General features: G+C 47.6%; 1 protein-coding gene across 22 annotated transcripts in view; it reads left to right on the forward strand.

Moving 5' to 3' along the window:
* The window catches only part of Pax2 (paired box 2), an 89,503-nt gene that overhangs the window by 13,433 nt on the left and 59,800 nt on the right, over positions 1–16,270 (forward strand). For 13 of the 22 annotated variants that reach the window (XM_047552253.1, XM_047552232.1, XM_047552229.1 and 10 more), the window contains 2 exons: positions 717–885; positions 1,635–1,832. In XM_047552253.1, the coding sequence (XP_047408209.1) occupies positions 717–885; positions 1,635–1,832 (367 nt within the window). The remainder of the gene's footprint in view (positions 1–716; positions 886–1,634; positions 1,833–16,270) is intronic. The other 9 variants (XM_047552233.1, XM_047552231.1, XM_047552251.1 and 6 more) reach the window with 1 other exon arrangement.

A 16,270-nucleotide genomic window follows, 5' to 3' on the forward strand; every position in this document is an offset into this window, starting at 1 on the left:
GGCAAATTTGCTCCCAAATATCTAAAGATAGAAAACATAAAGGAAAGAAAAACTCCCTGTCGAAAACAAACCAAATAAAAAGCATAGGGAAGGAGGTAGTACAATCCCGATTAAAAATAAATACAAGGGAAGAGGTAGGGAGCAAAGGTGCGTGTTTGTGTGCGTGCGCGTGTGTGTGTGTGCGCCCGCACACGTGTGTGTCCCTCTCTATGCTTGGGGTTCGGCTGAGCAGAGTCAAGCGAACCCCGACCTCCCCAAATCATCCGCTTCCAAGCCCTCGCACGCATCGAATCTGCCCCTTGCATGCGGCGCAGGCGGGATCCCGCTCCGCACTAGTTCGGTCCTCCCGGGCCCTTCGCCTCCTCATTGTCCTATATTTGTTCCCACTGGCATTAATCCCTTTCTCCTTCTTTCCCCTCTTTTCTCTCTCGACTTCTCCATTCCTTCCCTCACTTTCTCCCTTGCGTCGTACTGGTCTGAGAGTCGCGTTCTGTCCAGCCCTCTGTCCAACGTCCGCGCTCTCCTGGCTCTATGGCCCCGGGGGTTCCAACCCCTAATCCTCCGAGTTATGGTTAGTCCACCACCTTTCTCCGCGAGTTCGGAACGTGCCCCAGAGACCTACATGCTCCCTTCGCATGTCCCGGGCCGCGGACCCTGACTAATGGCTGGTCCCTGCTGTGTGTGGGGTGTTGTGTTTTTTTCTTGTCTCTCCCCAGCAGGGCACGGGGGTGTGAACCAGCTCGGGGGGGTGTTTGTGAACGGCCGGCCCCTACCCGACGTGGTGAGGCAGCGCATCGTGGAGCTGGCCCACCAGGGTGTGCGGCCTTGTGACATCTCCCGGCAGCTGCGGGTCAGCCACGGCTGCGTCAGCAAAATCCTGGGCAGGTGAGGGCCCGGAGCTATCCCTGGAGACAACCTCCTTCTTCCCTGGCCCTAGGACTTGGTTAAAAGTGGAGGGTGCCAAACGGAAGAGGGAGATCCCCAACTTGAAGGGATCTAAAGAGCTGCTCCATTTGGAAAGGGAAATCAAGTGGGGGGCAGGGCCCCAGGAGGAAGAGTGGAGCATGGTCAACCCAGTGCCTGCCCTGCTTCAGGACCCTTCAAGGGGAGGCAGCTCCATTTGTGGCTTCAGAAAGGGAGGGACACTTTTTCCAGCCAGTTAATGTGAAAGATGTTGGAGGAATGGGGTGGTGAGCAAAATGGGTCCCCAAGAGAAGAAAAGGCAGCCCGCAGGAGGTAGAAGGGTCCTGGTTCCCACAGGGCTCCATGCTCAATAGGAAAGGGTTGGAGGTGGTGCCGCAGCCCTGGTGTGACCTGAGGCCTCTCGGGATATTCCTCTTGCTCTTCCCAAGTGAAAAGCTGGGCTTTCTCCCACGGGTGTTTATTCTGACCAATATGCACCCTGTCCCTGGTGTGGCTGTCTCCCAAGAGGGAACATCCCTTAGTCCTCTTCCTCTGCAGCATATCTTACACTAGCCAAGTTCCCTCTGGAAGTCGATTCAGCCACAGTGGGCCATTTCCCTCCAAGCTGCTGCCTAAGGCGGGAGAGTGGCTCAGCGGCTTCAGAGCCTGCAGCCCCCCTGCCCCTGCCACCACCCTGCTTCTTGCTGACCCCGCCGGCCTTTCCGGCGCAGGTACTACGAGACTGGCAGCATCAAGCCTGGTGTGATCGGTGGTTCCAAGCCCAAGGTGGCAACGCCCAAAGTGGTGGACAAGATTGCTGAATACAAGCGACAGAACCCGACTATGTTCGCCTGGGAGATCCGAGACCGGCTCCTGGCTGAGGGAATCTGCGACAACGACACAGTGCCCAGCGTCTCTTCCATCAACAGGTGAGCAAGCTCCCTGGCCTGCAGGATGGGACTCCAGTTCCCAGCTCTTACCTTCTGGGGTGGCTCCCTGAATCTGGTCTCTGCTCTTTGTCCAGCTCCACCCTTCCTTCCAACTCTCAGCCTGAAGTCCTTTGAGTAGGGAGAGGGATCCTGGGAGGCAGAGAGATAGACAGACAGACAGCGTTGTCTCCAGTTCAGAGCTGGGTGTTCCCTGCCAGGCTTCTCCCGCTGGCGTCCTGGAAATGAATCCAAGTGTTTGTGGTAATTAAGACTCCAAGATTACGCGCCTCGGGATCTAGAGACAATCACAGCCCATAGCGAAGCCTTTAAAATGACCAGTGTCTATTCATTGCCTCCAAACAGACTTCCCTTTCTAAAGACATGTACTCTTCCCCAGGGGCAGCCACCAGCCCTGGCTCCTCTGCCCTCCTAGCCAACTCCCACAAAGCTTGCCTCCCAGGAGCCCAGGTCTTGCTAGCAAGCTCTGCACAAATTTCCGGCCTAGAAGTACTGGCATCCAGGTCTGCAGAGCAAATGCCAACCACCAGGCAGTAATTGGCAGGATTGAGGATCTGGACAAGGAGTGGGATGCCAGGCAGGAAGGGAGAAGTCAGACCTTGAGACTGAAACTTGGGAGATGCCCTAACCACCTAAGGTGCCTATCTCCAGGATAAAGTCTTTGCACTGATGACAGGTTCAAGAGTAGAGATGACATAGGTCAGAGTAAACTTGACGTATAGGTTAGTTAGGACTCTAATCCACAAGCCCCTTCAGTGTGCTCTCTGGGAGAACACATGGGCATGCTCCATGCATGTACATCACAGCCAGTATGTCAACATGCCTATTGGGTGACTACAGAACATGCAAGCAGCAATTAAGCTCAGGAACCCCGGATGGCTTCACCATTGCAGAACTGTACAACCTGACAGTTATACACAGAGATCCTGCACAAGTCATTCACCAGTCAGAAGTAAGTTTCAGACAGCCTTGGACCCCCATTTTAAGGTAGTCTCCAAAAGAGAAGGGGGCTAAGAATCACACCCCTTTATTCCTTGCACTCTTTAAAAGCTCACTAATCGAGACAACTAATGATTCAGATGGTGCCTTTTTCTGAAACTGGCATCACCTATCACAGGGTTTTTATTAAAATATTTTGCAAATGATATGGAATTATCCCAAATCATCCTGAAAACAGCAGGTAAAATTAGCTAGTAGAATGTACCTTGGCTAAAGAAGATTCCCTCTGCCACACTCGTGCTGTAACGTACTGCAAGGCGACCCCAGAAATTATCCCAGTGTGTGCCATCTGTATTAAAATGGTTATTCAGTTATGAACAGGGTAACATAATACTGATCAGCTAATTATACACCCTCCGAAACCCTCCAGCTCCCTGGGTCTGGCTCAGCCAGGTATTGAAAATATGGCGGTTTGACATTCAGATACCTTCCAAAGAAGCTAGAGAAAAAGGCTGGGTGGTTTGGGAGGGGAAAGTCAGGAGGAGGCTGAGGAAGCTGAGGGCTGAGGCAGGAGTGCTGTTTAGGAAGGGAAAGGGGACAAAGCATTGTTTTCTGAGTCATCAGAGACTCTGTCTCAGCTGACTACTGGCCCTGGCAGTGAGTTGGAACTGAATTTTTAGGAGGAGAACATCTGGGGCCAAGAGTGACCCTGTAGAGGAGCAGTGTAGCTGGACTAGGTGGTGACATTTTGGGTAACATTTCAGAGAAATGCTTGTTGTCAGTGATGATATTTGCAAGCATTTGGAGGAACCCAAGATGTACATAATTAATGAGATTTGTTTCCTTGAGTGGCATGGAAGAATGGAGCAACAAGGTATTCTGCTGGCAGCCCTGTCTCACACCCCAACACATAAACCTTGTGGTCCAGATGTTTTTGGAAACTGGCTTAGGTGCAAGTTTGGGAATGTTTCATTCTCAAAAGCCGTAGAGTGTAGGCAACAGGTGACCTGGGGATCAAGCTCTGGAGACCTTGAGGTACATTCACCAAAACTGAGGGATAAAGTAGACAAGTGAGCCAACTGTGAGATTCATGGTCTCAGATGACAGCACTGACAGCCTCAGAAACTATCCAGCACAGGACCCTATCACTACAGGGGCATGGAAGCTTCCTTTGGATACAGAGAAATAGCCTGGTGTTGCTGGAGATGGAGAGGCAGTAGTGGGAGGGAAAAGGGAAGCCACTGGTAGCATGGGCAGCAAGCCCTGGATCTTCAGTTAGGCTTCATGGCTGCTTTTGTCAACAAGGAGCAGTCAGGTTGTTCTTGATTTTGCTTTGGGCAGAATTCTCCCACAGTTCATATTGTAGAAAGAATTCTGGGGGCTTCTGGGATACATCTGAGTACCCCATCCTTAGCATCCTTTGGTAGGTACTCTGCTCTTAAAGGGATGGTTTATCTAAGATGTGCTTCACTCTAATACTTGATAAAGGCAAAATGTTTCTGCTGTTGCTGGTTTTGTCAGAAACTTAGCCCTTTCTCAGTTTTGAGAATTTTCACTCTCTGCAGGAAGAACCAAGAGATTTTCCTCTGTGCAGAAATTGCAGTGCGCTGGAAAATGGGGAGTTTTAAGTTCAGAGTTTTATTGTCAGTGAGTTGTCCACTTGTGTTAGGTCCTTTAAGATCATTATGAGTAAGGGTGGCAGGAGCCAGCATTGGCAAGAAAGGAAGTTCACACATGCTCACCCACCTGAGCCAAAGGCTTTTCATCTTCTCCCCAAAACAGATGCTGTCGCCGCACTTGAAATATGCTGTTGTGACTATAAACTAAATTGCTTTCATGTTTAAAAATGGTTTTGGCAATTTCTGATCCTATCGCGATTAAAGCTTAGCTGTCCAATCTCCATTCTCCATTAGCAAATTCTCATAGAAATAACTCTTTGGGCCAAAAGAGTGGGTCAGGGAGGCCTCCCTACTCCCAGAGACCGCTGTCCAAAATCCCAAGTTGACTGGGTCGTTTAGTGCATGGAATTTATCTGAATCATTCCTAATATTGGGTTACTGATTGCTAACACAGAATTGTCAGCTCTTCGGCTTGTACACCACTGCTGTGGAGGGCTGGTGTTTATAAACAGGTGACTTTGGATTGAAATCTGGCGTGGGAAATGGCCTGGAGCAGGGAGAGATGGAGGGGAGATCCTTGCTACTGAAAGGGGAAAAAGTCACCTAGTTACATGGCTGAGCAATTGACTAGGCAGGAAGGATTTCCCTGATTATGTGCCAGAGTCTTCTGGTTTGGCTGTTGCTCTGGGCAGGGAATACAGCTCCTTTGAAAGAATAGCACAAACTCCAGATGAAGTCTAGGGTTACTGGAGATCCCCTGAGAGTGCACTCTTGGAATGAAATGACAATAAGGGCACCACCTTCTAACTTTTTGAGGCTGCCCTACACTCTTTGGGGCTAGTGACTCCCTACCTGTACATTTTTGGAATGGACCTTTCCAGAGTCTGCTGCTCACTACCCACCAACCACAGGTGCTATCCCTTAGCTTAGCTTGTAAGCACATTCCTTCTAGCAGTGGCAACACTGACTGTAATAAGGTGACAGTCCCAGAACTTGTGTTTTTTAAAATTCCAGTCTGTCATTCAGGTGTTTTCTGATCCCTCCCAACACCACTATGTCATTCTCAGGTCTTCATCAAAGGTCTAGCAGTTGGGTGACAGTGGTCTACCAGTTGTATTTCCAAGTAAGCCAGGAGCCAGTCTTTCTAGGCACTGGAATGCTGAAGATATGTTCAAGACTAGGGTGTGTTTCTCTTTCTCTGGAATTCAGGTTCCAAAACATTGCGTATTTGATTCTTGGGCCTGGCTTAGTGTGGAACTAGAACACGGTAGTAGCATTGCCTGCCACATCTCCATAACCTCCTATCTGTTTGATGATCAGCACAGTTGATCTCAGGGCAAAGAGCCAGAGTGAATCAATGAGTTAAGAAAAAGACTTCTGCCCACAGAGGAATGGGAGAAATAAGGACAGAGACCTTACCTTTGGTACACTGGGCCTAGCACACTGGGGCCACAAATAGCAGTTTCTCCTCAGCAATTTCTGTCTAAGAAGCCATGCCCATCCCAGAGGATATCTCCAGCTGTTAAGGTAGTGCATCCTTAGAACACGTGAAGCAGGCATGACTATCCATCCTGTTCTTTAACTTGTGCTGGCGTTGTCCTCCTGAAAAGCCTACATTTTGTTTCCTTGGTTGTTTTAGCCTGGATTTCTTGACTGGCCATTATATTGGTCTGATTGTCTCCCTATTAACTGGTTCATGGATGTTCAGGCAACAGAATGGCCTTTGTTAAGGGCAATGGCTGGTTGCTGTGAGTTCTATCTCAGCTTGCAACTTTTAAGAAGAGGCACCCAGGAAGGGTTATTCCTAACAAAAGCTCCAGGTAGGTTTTGGAGGGTGATGCAAAGAAGAAAAGAGAAGGGGAGACCCTAAATAAGTAAATAAATAGTGTCCCAACTGTTCCAAGAACTCAATAAAACAATCACATCAAATATGAAGAGGCATAAATCTTGTGTCTGCACAGGTAACCTACTCAATTGCTTTTATTATCGCTCTGGCTGCCTCCATTTATTACCATCCACGGCCCTGGCAAAGGAGACTGCGTGGAGGGTGGTCTCCAGTGCAATCCTACACCCTGAGAGGCAACAATCAGCCCATACAGCCAGGGATTTTGATGGGAACCCGGGAAGGGCCCATCTGTCTGCATGAAAACCAATCAATAACTCTGTAACCAGAGCCCTTGTCACAGGGAAATGGACAACACAACAGTTCAATAGAAGGGCCACAAGGGGAATTAGCCAAGTGGAGACAGGGCCAGGCAGGAATGGCCCCTAGAGAATAGAAATAGGGGTGTCTAGAGAAGAGAAGATTGGGGAGGCAGTGGGGATGTGGCCGAGGGGAGAGTGGTGGCTTCACATGCCTGTTGGCATAAGGTGGGGGATTGTTGTGCAGAGTAGAGCCAGGGATGGAGAGGCAGCATTGGAAATTGGGGTGGTGGGACATGTTTTTGAGGATAGTAGGGGAATGGGTATTTCTGTGGGGCACATGGAGTAAATGTGACAGGATGTGCTCGTGGGCTGCATGATAGCTTCTAGACAAAGAGTAGCAATAGTAGTAACTGGTGCCGAAGTTTAATTACACTTCCCCAAAGCATGCATTCTGAAAAGGGGGCTCCTTATAAATCCATGTGAGATGGAGATACTGCTCCCTAGTCTTCTTAACAGGACTAATGAAGGAACACCTTAAATCCAGGCACCCATTGTCCATTCCAGCTTCCTAGATCTGCATCTCTAGCAGCTTTGCCTCTTGGTGCTCAGGTCTGGCCTTGTTGCTAAATAGGACTGCAGTTCTTATATTAAGAGGAAAATGAACATACTGGAAAGAAGATCTTTTCACTTCCTATTCCTTAAAAGAATGCAGTAAAAGGCACTCATCTGACCTGCCAATTCTCTGGTTCCCTACTGTGCTTTCTCATACCTCCTACCCAGCCAGGCCAGGTGTCCAGAGCTCAGATTCCTGCAGGGGAGGTAGCTATAGGCACAGCTCACCCACTCTGAGTGTATCTGGAGAAGGCAGAACAAGAACTGAGATCCAAGGAGTGGGAAACTGTCTCCCAACAAACTCCCAGACTACAGGAGACATGCCAGATGGAGAAAAGTGACATCACCTGGGATTATCTATCTACCACTGAGTCTCTGGGTTGAGGGGTTATCTCCTGTCGGTCATGTTTTCTCTTTTGGTGCTACCACAGCACAACTTAAATATATTCACAATAGTTTATAGGCCTAAAGGTAGATGTCGTCTGTGTGTGGGTCTTCTGTGTGCCCACCAGAATCTGTTGTTAGGTGCAGGCCTCTGAGGCCAAGAGGAGGGAGGAAGGCCCACAGGACATGACCTGTAGTCACAGGCAAAGGCTTGGCATCTTGTACTTGGGCCCAACAGGTCAATTGGCCAGGCAGTCATTGGGCTATTGAGCAAAGTGGTAGCAGTAATAGGGCTGGGCTGAAGAAATCTCATTTGGGCCTATTTATTTTTTAAATTTTTATTTTCATCATTATACTCTATAGTTCGGTTAGCTCCTAGTCAGAGAGAATGTACTGAACCGATGCCATGTCACTTTCTGACATTGAATTGTGTGACCAACTGTCCATCATTTCTTCAACATTCCAGCCCCAGATCAATTGGCAGGGCTAATTAGAAACTGACTGCATCAGCAACCAAGAAGACACTCTTCCAGTGCAACCATTCCTCCCAAGCTATGGTCCAGCAACCCACAAGCCAGGTCCTCCAGCAGGAAGCATGGCACTGGGACATAGTCATGGGTAGAGCTGTCCTTAGGGAAGGCCTAGGTCTAGTCTCCAAAGCCTCCCCCAATAATTCAGGGAAATGAGGAAGAGGCTCTGGGTCAGAAATGCATGGTTGGAACTGACTAGGAGGCCGGACAGGGCATGGTGGCAGAGGCAGCTGCTTGGGGCCTTCTGAGGACGGATAGGCACAGGGAGCTGCTGGGCTTATGGGAAATAAGAAGAGAATGGCCTGGCCTGGAGGAGAAGGAGCAGGTCCATGTACCAGGGAATTCTCTGGTAAGAGGAAGGTGTGTAGGAGGTAGTGGTCACAGACCTAGGCTCTTCTCATAACTTGTCCTCCGATCACAAAAATAGTGGGACCCTTTCTTGTGTTTCTTGAGAGATGACATAATGAGAAGTTTTGTGTTTTAAGAGAGCAGGCAGGGCTAACCTGGGTAGCATTCTATTCAGGTTTATTGTAGGGATGTGGGGGAAGTAGAGCAGTGCCCACAAGTCCAGACTGTCCAGACTGGTATTTGCCAAGAGTGGTGATGCAGACGCTACTTACAACAGAAATGCCTTCCAGGCCCTGGCAAGTAAGGTACATGGCTCTGGAAAGGTACATGGGCCATGAGGGCCCAACTTATAGGCATTGATTCAGGAAAGCTTTTTATATGGGGGGAGGTGCTGGGGATGGAACCCAGGGTCTTACATGCATTAAGCAAGCACTCTCCTGCTAAGCTACATCCCCATCCCAGGAAGACACTTTTTTTTAAAATTTATTTTATTGTAAACAAATGGGATACATGTTGTTTCTGTTTGTACATGGAGTAACAGCATACCATTTGCGTAATCATACATTTACATAGGGTAATGATGTTTGATTCATTCCGTTATATTTTCCTTCCCCCCACCCCTCCCACCTCTCTTTTCCCTCTATACAGTCCCTCCTTCCTTCATTCTTGCCCCCCTCCCACCCCCCATTATGTGTCATCATCCGCTTATCAGTGAGATCATTCACCTTTTGGATTTTTGAGATTGGCTTATCTCACTTAGCATGATATTCTCCAATTTCATCCATTTGCCTGCAAATGCCATAATTTTATTATTCTTTATAGCTGAGTAATATTCCATTGTATATATATACCACGGTTTCTTTATCCATTCATCAATTGAAGGACATCTAGGTTGGTTCCACAGTCTGGCTATTGTGAATTGAGCAGCTATGAACATTGATGTGGCTGTATCTCTGTAGTATGCTGATTTTAAGTCCTTTGGGTATAGGCTGAGGAGTGGGATAGCTGGGTCAAATGATGATTCCATTCCAAGTTTTCTAAGGAATCTCCACACTGCTTTCCAGAGTGGCTGCACTAATTTGCATCCCCACCAGCAATGTATGAGTGTACCTTTTCCAGGAAGACACTTTTGAAAACTCTGTGCTAGACAAATTAAACACAGCTTCAGACTCGATTCATTCTGGCCCTTGATAGGCTGCCTCTGGTCTACGTAACTCACTGCATTGATCTTTCTGCTTTAAGCCAGAGCAGTAACCTCAGTGCAAGTACAAGAGGATAGGGCATTTCCTGAGCCCCTTAGTCCAGAAGGTCCTGGGGAAGGCAGTGTGAGACAAAGAGGAGAAGATGAGATGTGAATGGGAAGGGGACAGGAGATGAGGATGTGGACTGCAAGAGGTGGGAGGGAGATGGGAAGCTGAGAGGTGAAAGAGAGCTGTCTGGGGGCTGCCTTGGCCTGGCTGAGGTTGTTTAGGACGGGACCATGTGGCAGGGCACAGAGGATGCAACCACAGAGCTTGAAAAGGAGGATCCTGCTCATCTAAGCCAGGGCCTTTGATACCCTGCAAGGACTCCAGGGTGGTTGAAGAAAGCCACAGCTCCAGGCAGCTGTTAGTCCAGGCTGATGGGCCCCTGAGGAGAGGCTCAGAAGTGATACAAGAAAAGATGAAGGCCAGCCAGGGAGGAGAAGGTGGGCAAGTTTCTGAAAAGACAGTGGAGCAAAGGAAGTGGTATTGGGGGATAAACTTGCAGAGCTGGGAGCAGTGTAGTGCCTTCTGAGAGGGACTCACATGAGCTCTAGACATGGACACGCGGCCCCCTGCCCCCACAGCACTCTGCAGGATACCAGCAGTATCTATGGGGCTGCTGCAGTGCAGGCTGAGAAGGGAGAGTGAGAGAAAGGCCAGAAGAAGGGAGGGCAGCCAGGCTTCCTGGGGCTTCCTCATTAGAGCCCCTGGTCACTTTTCTCTGGACTTCTGCTCTGCCTACTTTTAGTCCTACCCAACCTATAGTGATCTCCCTTTGCAGCAACCCAGGAACAAGAAAGCCAGCTGATGTGCTGGGCAGCTCCTAACAGGAGGCAAGACAAGGCAGCAGACTGAGAGGGGAAAAGTGGAGTTAAGAAATCAGAGAGGAAGCAGAGGAGAGGACTGGAAGAGAGGGCAGGGGTAGAAAGGAAGAACAAAGAATCCCCAGAGCTCAAGCAAATAGAAGCAAGTGCTGGAGACAGCTCTACATAATCCTGGTGCTCCCTCTTGGCCCTGGGGTCTTGGTCAGACTCTGCTACCCTGCCCATAACCGGTAGGTAAATGAAGGAAATCGAAGAGGCCAGTTAGACAGTACTGGCCTGATGGACCATGGAGATGGTCAGGGAGGAGCCCCTCTTTGGCTTCTTATTCTGCCAGCTCTTGGTCTAGAGGGTGAGTTCTGGTGCATGCCTAAATGTGTTTACCCTGAGAGAAGTTGGTGAACATGTGGTGGGGGCCTCTATGTAGCTCTGCTTTAGAAAAAGTATGTGGGCTTGTAGCATCTAGCCAAGCTTGGCTTTTGTGCCCCTGTCCAAATAGCCCAGTATCCCAGGGAGCTCCCAGAAGAAGTCAGTCTTGTCAACCCAGGAGCTGGTGGTTTGCTATTCAGGTTTCCAGCAATGGGGTTATTTGTTCCGAAAACAAGAGTCCCTGCCATCACTTGGAGGGTCTGCTTGTTTGGGTGTTAGCAAATGCTATCCAGAGAGCTTAGGGTCAAAAGGACAGTAGACATCCTAGTGGTCAATAGGTAAGGGTCAGGACAGGTCTGCATAGGGTCCCGACACTGTTAGTCTGTGTGCATACACGAGCCTGGGGGTGTGAACACTGGTGAGCCGTGTGTGTTTGCTCCATTGGAGGTGAGGGTGTCAAGTTGTGCGTGAGGGCTGCAGTGGTGAGTGTTAACACCTTGCTAGGAGAACTGGTAGCAGTTGCATCATTTGTATGTACCGTGTCACTTCAAAGGGAGATATCTGCAGAGTGGACGCCCGTCCCCATAGCTCCTTCCTTCTCCAGCCTCTTTCTCCTTCTCCACACTCAGGTTAGCTGGTTTGGATTAAGAAACCAATCTCAGTAGATTCTAATTGAAGAGTGAAGAGAACCTGATAAGATAAGGAAGGCCCTCCTTCCTCTAGGGACCAGCAGAGGTTTCATGTTCCCTCTCCCCTCTGCTTCTCTGAGGGCAGACAGCCTTCCAACTGACTGTGACTGTCTGGCCTCTGGGAGAACCAGAGGGACAGAGGTATACTGATGTGGGAACTTGGCTTTCTTATCCCAAGGAAAGGATAACTGTGCTCCTTGGAAGGAAAGCCTAACAGGATTCTGAATAAGAGAGACGGGGAGGGGGAAAAGGTAAAAGAGAAACAGCGGAAGACAGGAAGAGAGAAGTAAGAGCCTGCTCGGAGTAACACTGACCAGACACACCGTTGGTTTGGACTACAAAAGTAGACTGGGAAGAGGGAAGCACACAAAACACTCTGAAGACTTTCAGCTAGACTTCAGAGCTAAGCACTGAGCCCCCTGCACCCAGTTCAGTGTCAGCTGCTCCTAGAAACAGTGCTGGCCCTCACTCTTAGCCCCCTGCCTCCTACCCAGCAGATAACGTCTGCCTCTTCCTCCACTCTCATCTCCCATTGACCATAGGGAGACAGCCTGGAAGGTCATGTGGACTCCTTAGGAGATGACCTCCCAGGGCGGGTACAAAAAAGTTGAGAGAAATTCATTTCATGGCTAGTGGCTGCTTAGAAAAGGCGATTCCAGCATACGAATGTGATAAATGTTAACTGAGCATTAATCGCATTAAAGAGGGCCCTATAAACTTTTCATTTCTAATTAAATTCGTCCAGTGATGCTGCCCAAGCGAGTACTCTGGGCCTTTGTTTATGTGGAAAATTAAAATGCAAATACAATGGGATTTATTTCCAGGAGTGGAGTGATAGGCTGGCCTCTCTGGTTACTGGTCTCCAGGCCTGTCAGGCCAGGTAACTGCTTCTCTGGAGGTATTGTCCCCCTTGTGACAGATTTTTGTGTGAAGGGAGAGACCAGAGTTCAAGGTCAAATAGAGTTAGGAAAGGAGAAAAGGTGTAGAAAGAATTAAAGAGAAGGAAAAAAGGCAATAAATGGCCTAGGGATACAGGCAAGCATTTTCCTGGTTTCCCATCAACTCACACCTGTAGAGTTAAACCCCAACACCTTGCTTGTCAATAATATCATTGCAAACCTTCTATGCAGCTGTAGATGAAGGGGTGCATGGGAGACAGAATTTGGAGGAAGCAACCCTGCAAGGTATATGTGGGTCTTCTCCTAAGAGGACTCAGTGGTCATCCACAGGATGGGCCCACAGCCTGGATTTATTTCTAGCATTTTGGGGCTGTGGTCCACATCATGGTTTTTGCTGAGCTCTTCCTGCCAGTGCCAAGTGGCATTGACACGGGGCAGTGGAGCATAGAGGCACAAACTGAGGAGGACATTGTGTATGCACGCCTGCACGCAGCCTTCTTACACGTAGGGAGAGCCAGTTGCTCATAAGAATAAACAAATGTCCCTTGAAAGGAGTCTTTTAGTGCCAGGATCCCGTTGATAAAAGCAGTTACCCTAAATGTTATTGAATAGAACAATCTAAAGTTCCTATTTGCAAAAACATAAATTAAGTCGAGGAGAGAGAAAACCTGGATAAGAAAAATCATTTGGGTGTATCAGAGACACTGAAAGATAGCTCTGTGGCTCTATGAGTAGGGAAGTTGTAAACAGCATTAAAACACAGAGGAGAAGGAAATGGAGGTAGGAGAGGTGAGAAAAGGCAGAGCACTAAATCACAAATCGGGGTACGTGTACAAAGTCACAAACCAGATTTACACCAAGCTTTGCAAAATCTACAGCCTGGACTGACAACACATAGAGACACGGAGTGCACAGACACAGGCATTGGGAGAGAGGCAGTGTGGAGAGGGTGGATTGGTTGCACTGTGGGCAGACTGCTAGCTGTGCTGGATGCTGGGATTGATCCATCAGCTTTGCTGTGCAGGAATCTGATTGGTACAGTTCTGCAGACAGCTAAGGATACAGCTGTATGAGGTTTTTAAAGGTCTTTAAGCACATGAGTCTCTTGTGAGCTAGATCCACGTTCTAATGGATCTCTAAGGTAGCAACCCATTCCCGAAATGCCATTTGCCTGACTGATTTTTCAAATAGCTGCTACCCCTGTCCTCTTTAGTCTGTTTTATTCTGGGTTATTCTTTTCCTCTTTAGTGTTCACTTACGTGTCTTGGAAATGCACGAGCACTTGCTGACAAACAGGTTAATGACCGTGGCAACTCCCAAACATCTGAATGAAAACCAAAAACTTTAGTCAATCATCTATAAAGGTTGTCCATAGGATGCCAAAGATCTGGCAAATTAGAAACATCCACCTAATTGATTGGATTCAACACATTGGGAAATACCTGTTTTCAGAGAAAAATGTTCTAGGAAACTAAGTGTTGTGGTTAGAAAGTATCCCCTGCCGCCCAGGACCTCAAGCATGCTAGGCAAGTGCTCTACCACTGAGTTACACCACACCCCTGTTTTTATTTTATTTTAAGATACAGTCTAAGTTGCTGAGGTTGGCCTCAAACTTGCCATCCTTCTGCCTGAGCCTCCTGAATAGCTGGGATTACAGGTGTGCACCACCATGCCCAGCTAGAAAGTATCTTTATGCATTTGGGTCTGATTTCTGGTTAAAAGAAGGCTGCCATTGACTGGGTAGTGGAAGCAGTTAGTATGGGCAGCTGAGAGGCACTTGGCTTCCCTGAATGTTTTGGTCAGGAAGAAGATCACTTTGTACAAATAAGCTGAATGTCTAGTAGAACTGGTATTCTTCAGGGAGTCCACTTTGTCATCTTGAGGGAGACTATCAGGTTCTTAATAGATGTGATTTTTCATTGGTTTATTCTTTCATTTATCCACTCAGAAAACCTTTGCTAAGTACCTACTATGTGCCAGGCAATTCACATAGAGTTGTGTGGCATAAAGCAAGAAAGGAAACTCCGGGGAGAACTTTGAATCTAACTTCACTACTCCCCAGCTGCATGATTATGGGCAAACTCTCTGAACCTCAGTTTCCTCACTCATATAACATGAGTATAATCATGTAGGTCCCTCATAGGTTGTCATGAAGATTAAATAAGCCAATTCACATAAACCTGCTTAGACTTGTACTTGGCAGATATTAAGGGCTCAGCAAATGTTATTCTTACTGCAGTAGTAATCATTAAGTTTGCATTTCTTTTCTTTTCTTTGGTACCCAGGATTGAACCCAGGGGCACTTAATCACTGAACCACATCCCCAGCCCATTTTTTCTTTGTATTTTGAGACAGGGTCTTCTTGATAAGTTGCTTAGGGCCTCACTAAGTTGCTGAGGCTGGCCTTGAACTTGTGATCCTTCCACCTCAGTCTCCTGAGTTGCTGGATTACAGGCATGTGCCACCACACCCAGCCAGTGTGTATTTCATGTTATGTGTCTATGTCAGTGTGTATGCATTCTTGTTTGTGTGTGTATAAATACTGAAATCCTTTAAAAAAGAAAACTTGAAGAGCCACAAGGATATTCTATGGATAGTGTTGCATATCATGAAGGCCTGTGAGAATTATGGTATCCCCTGAGCCCAGCTGAATTTAAGAAGCAGGTCTGTTCCGTGTGCTTTCAGTGTGTGTTGGCAGTGGGGGGAATCTTTGCAACTCAGTTCTCCGACCATTGAACAGAATTGGTCAGATAATCGTCCCCTTTGTTCACTCTGTGAGCTCAGCCTATGTGTGTGTACGTGTGTGATGTGTGTGTGTTTGAGAGTATACTGTGTACAGGTACATACTCCTCCTCTGGATGAGCCTACTGTGGCTTCAGGAGTTGAAGGTTGGCATTTTCCCAGCTTCATGGCATTTTCATGGGTTGTGGTATTTTGCATTTTGTAGGTTTTTTTAAAGATAAAATGAAATGGTAGAGGGAAAAAAAAGTCCTCCTGTGATGGGTTTGAACAGTTTCTCTGATTCTTAAATGTCACAGACAGGAGAGGAAGGAAAAATAAACAGGAAGAGTAGGGAATGAGAGGAGAGTAAATGGAGATAAAGAGAAAGGATGAGAAGAGGAGAGGGAGCAGTGAGCAAATATTTGATGAATTCAAGCCTAATCTGTCAACTAGGGCCTTGCATATCCAGATATTCCCAGGGAGCATGGGAATTTGATAATCAGTGTGGTTATTTTCATTGCTAAGGGGTAAATAATTTTAAGAAAAAAATTCAAGAGCCAGGTGCAGTGGTGCACACCTGTAATCACATCAACTCAGGAGGCTGAGGCAAGAGACTCTGGAGTTCAAGGCCAGCCTCAGCAACTTAGTGAGAACCTCAGCAACTTAGCAAGACCATCTCAAAATAAAAAACAAGAAGGACTGGGGTGTTGCTCAATGGTAAATTGCCTGGGTTTAATTCTCAGTAACACCAAAAAAAAAAAAAAAAAAAAGAGTTAAGAAACAAAATTTAGGGCTGGGGATATAGCTCAGTCAGTAGAGTGCTTGCCTTGCAAGCACAAGGCCCTGGGTTCAATCCCCAGCTCTGCAAAAAAAAAAAAAAAAAAAAAAGAAACAAAATTTAATTTGGACTTAATCTATTTGCTACTCCTATTAACTCTGTGTCTGAGAGAGTAAAGATGAAGACCAAAGTTTCCCAAATACACAATGATGTTTCTCCCATCTCTATGGGAAATTCTATGGAATGAGGCTGAGGTCTACTCCCATTCTTATCTCAAGTGCTCCTTGCCCCTTTGGCTTAGTTAACCAGTCCAACTTGGGGA

This window comes from Sciurus carolinensis, chromosome 5 (genome assembly GCF_902686445.1).
Source record: "Sciurus carolinensis chromosome 5, mSciCar1.2, whole genome shotgun sequence".
Lineage (NCBI taxonomy): Eukaryota > Metazoa > Chordata > Mammalia > Rodentia > Sciuridae > Sciurus > Sciurus carolinensis.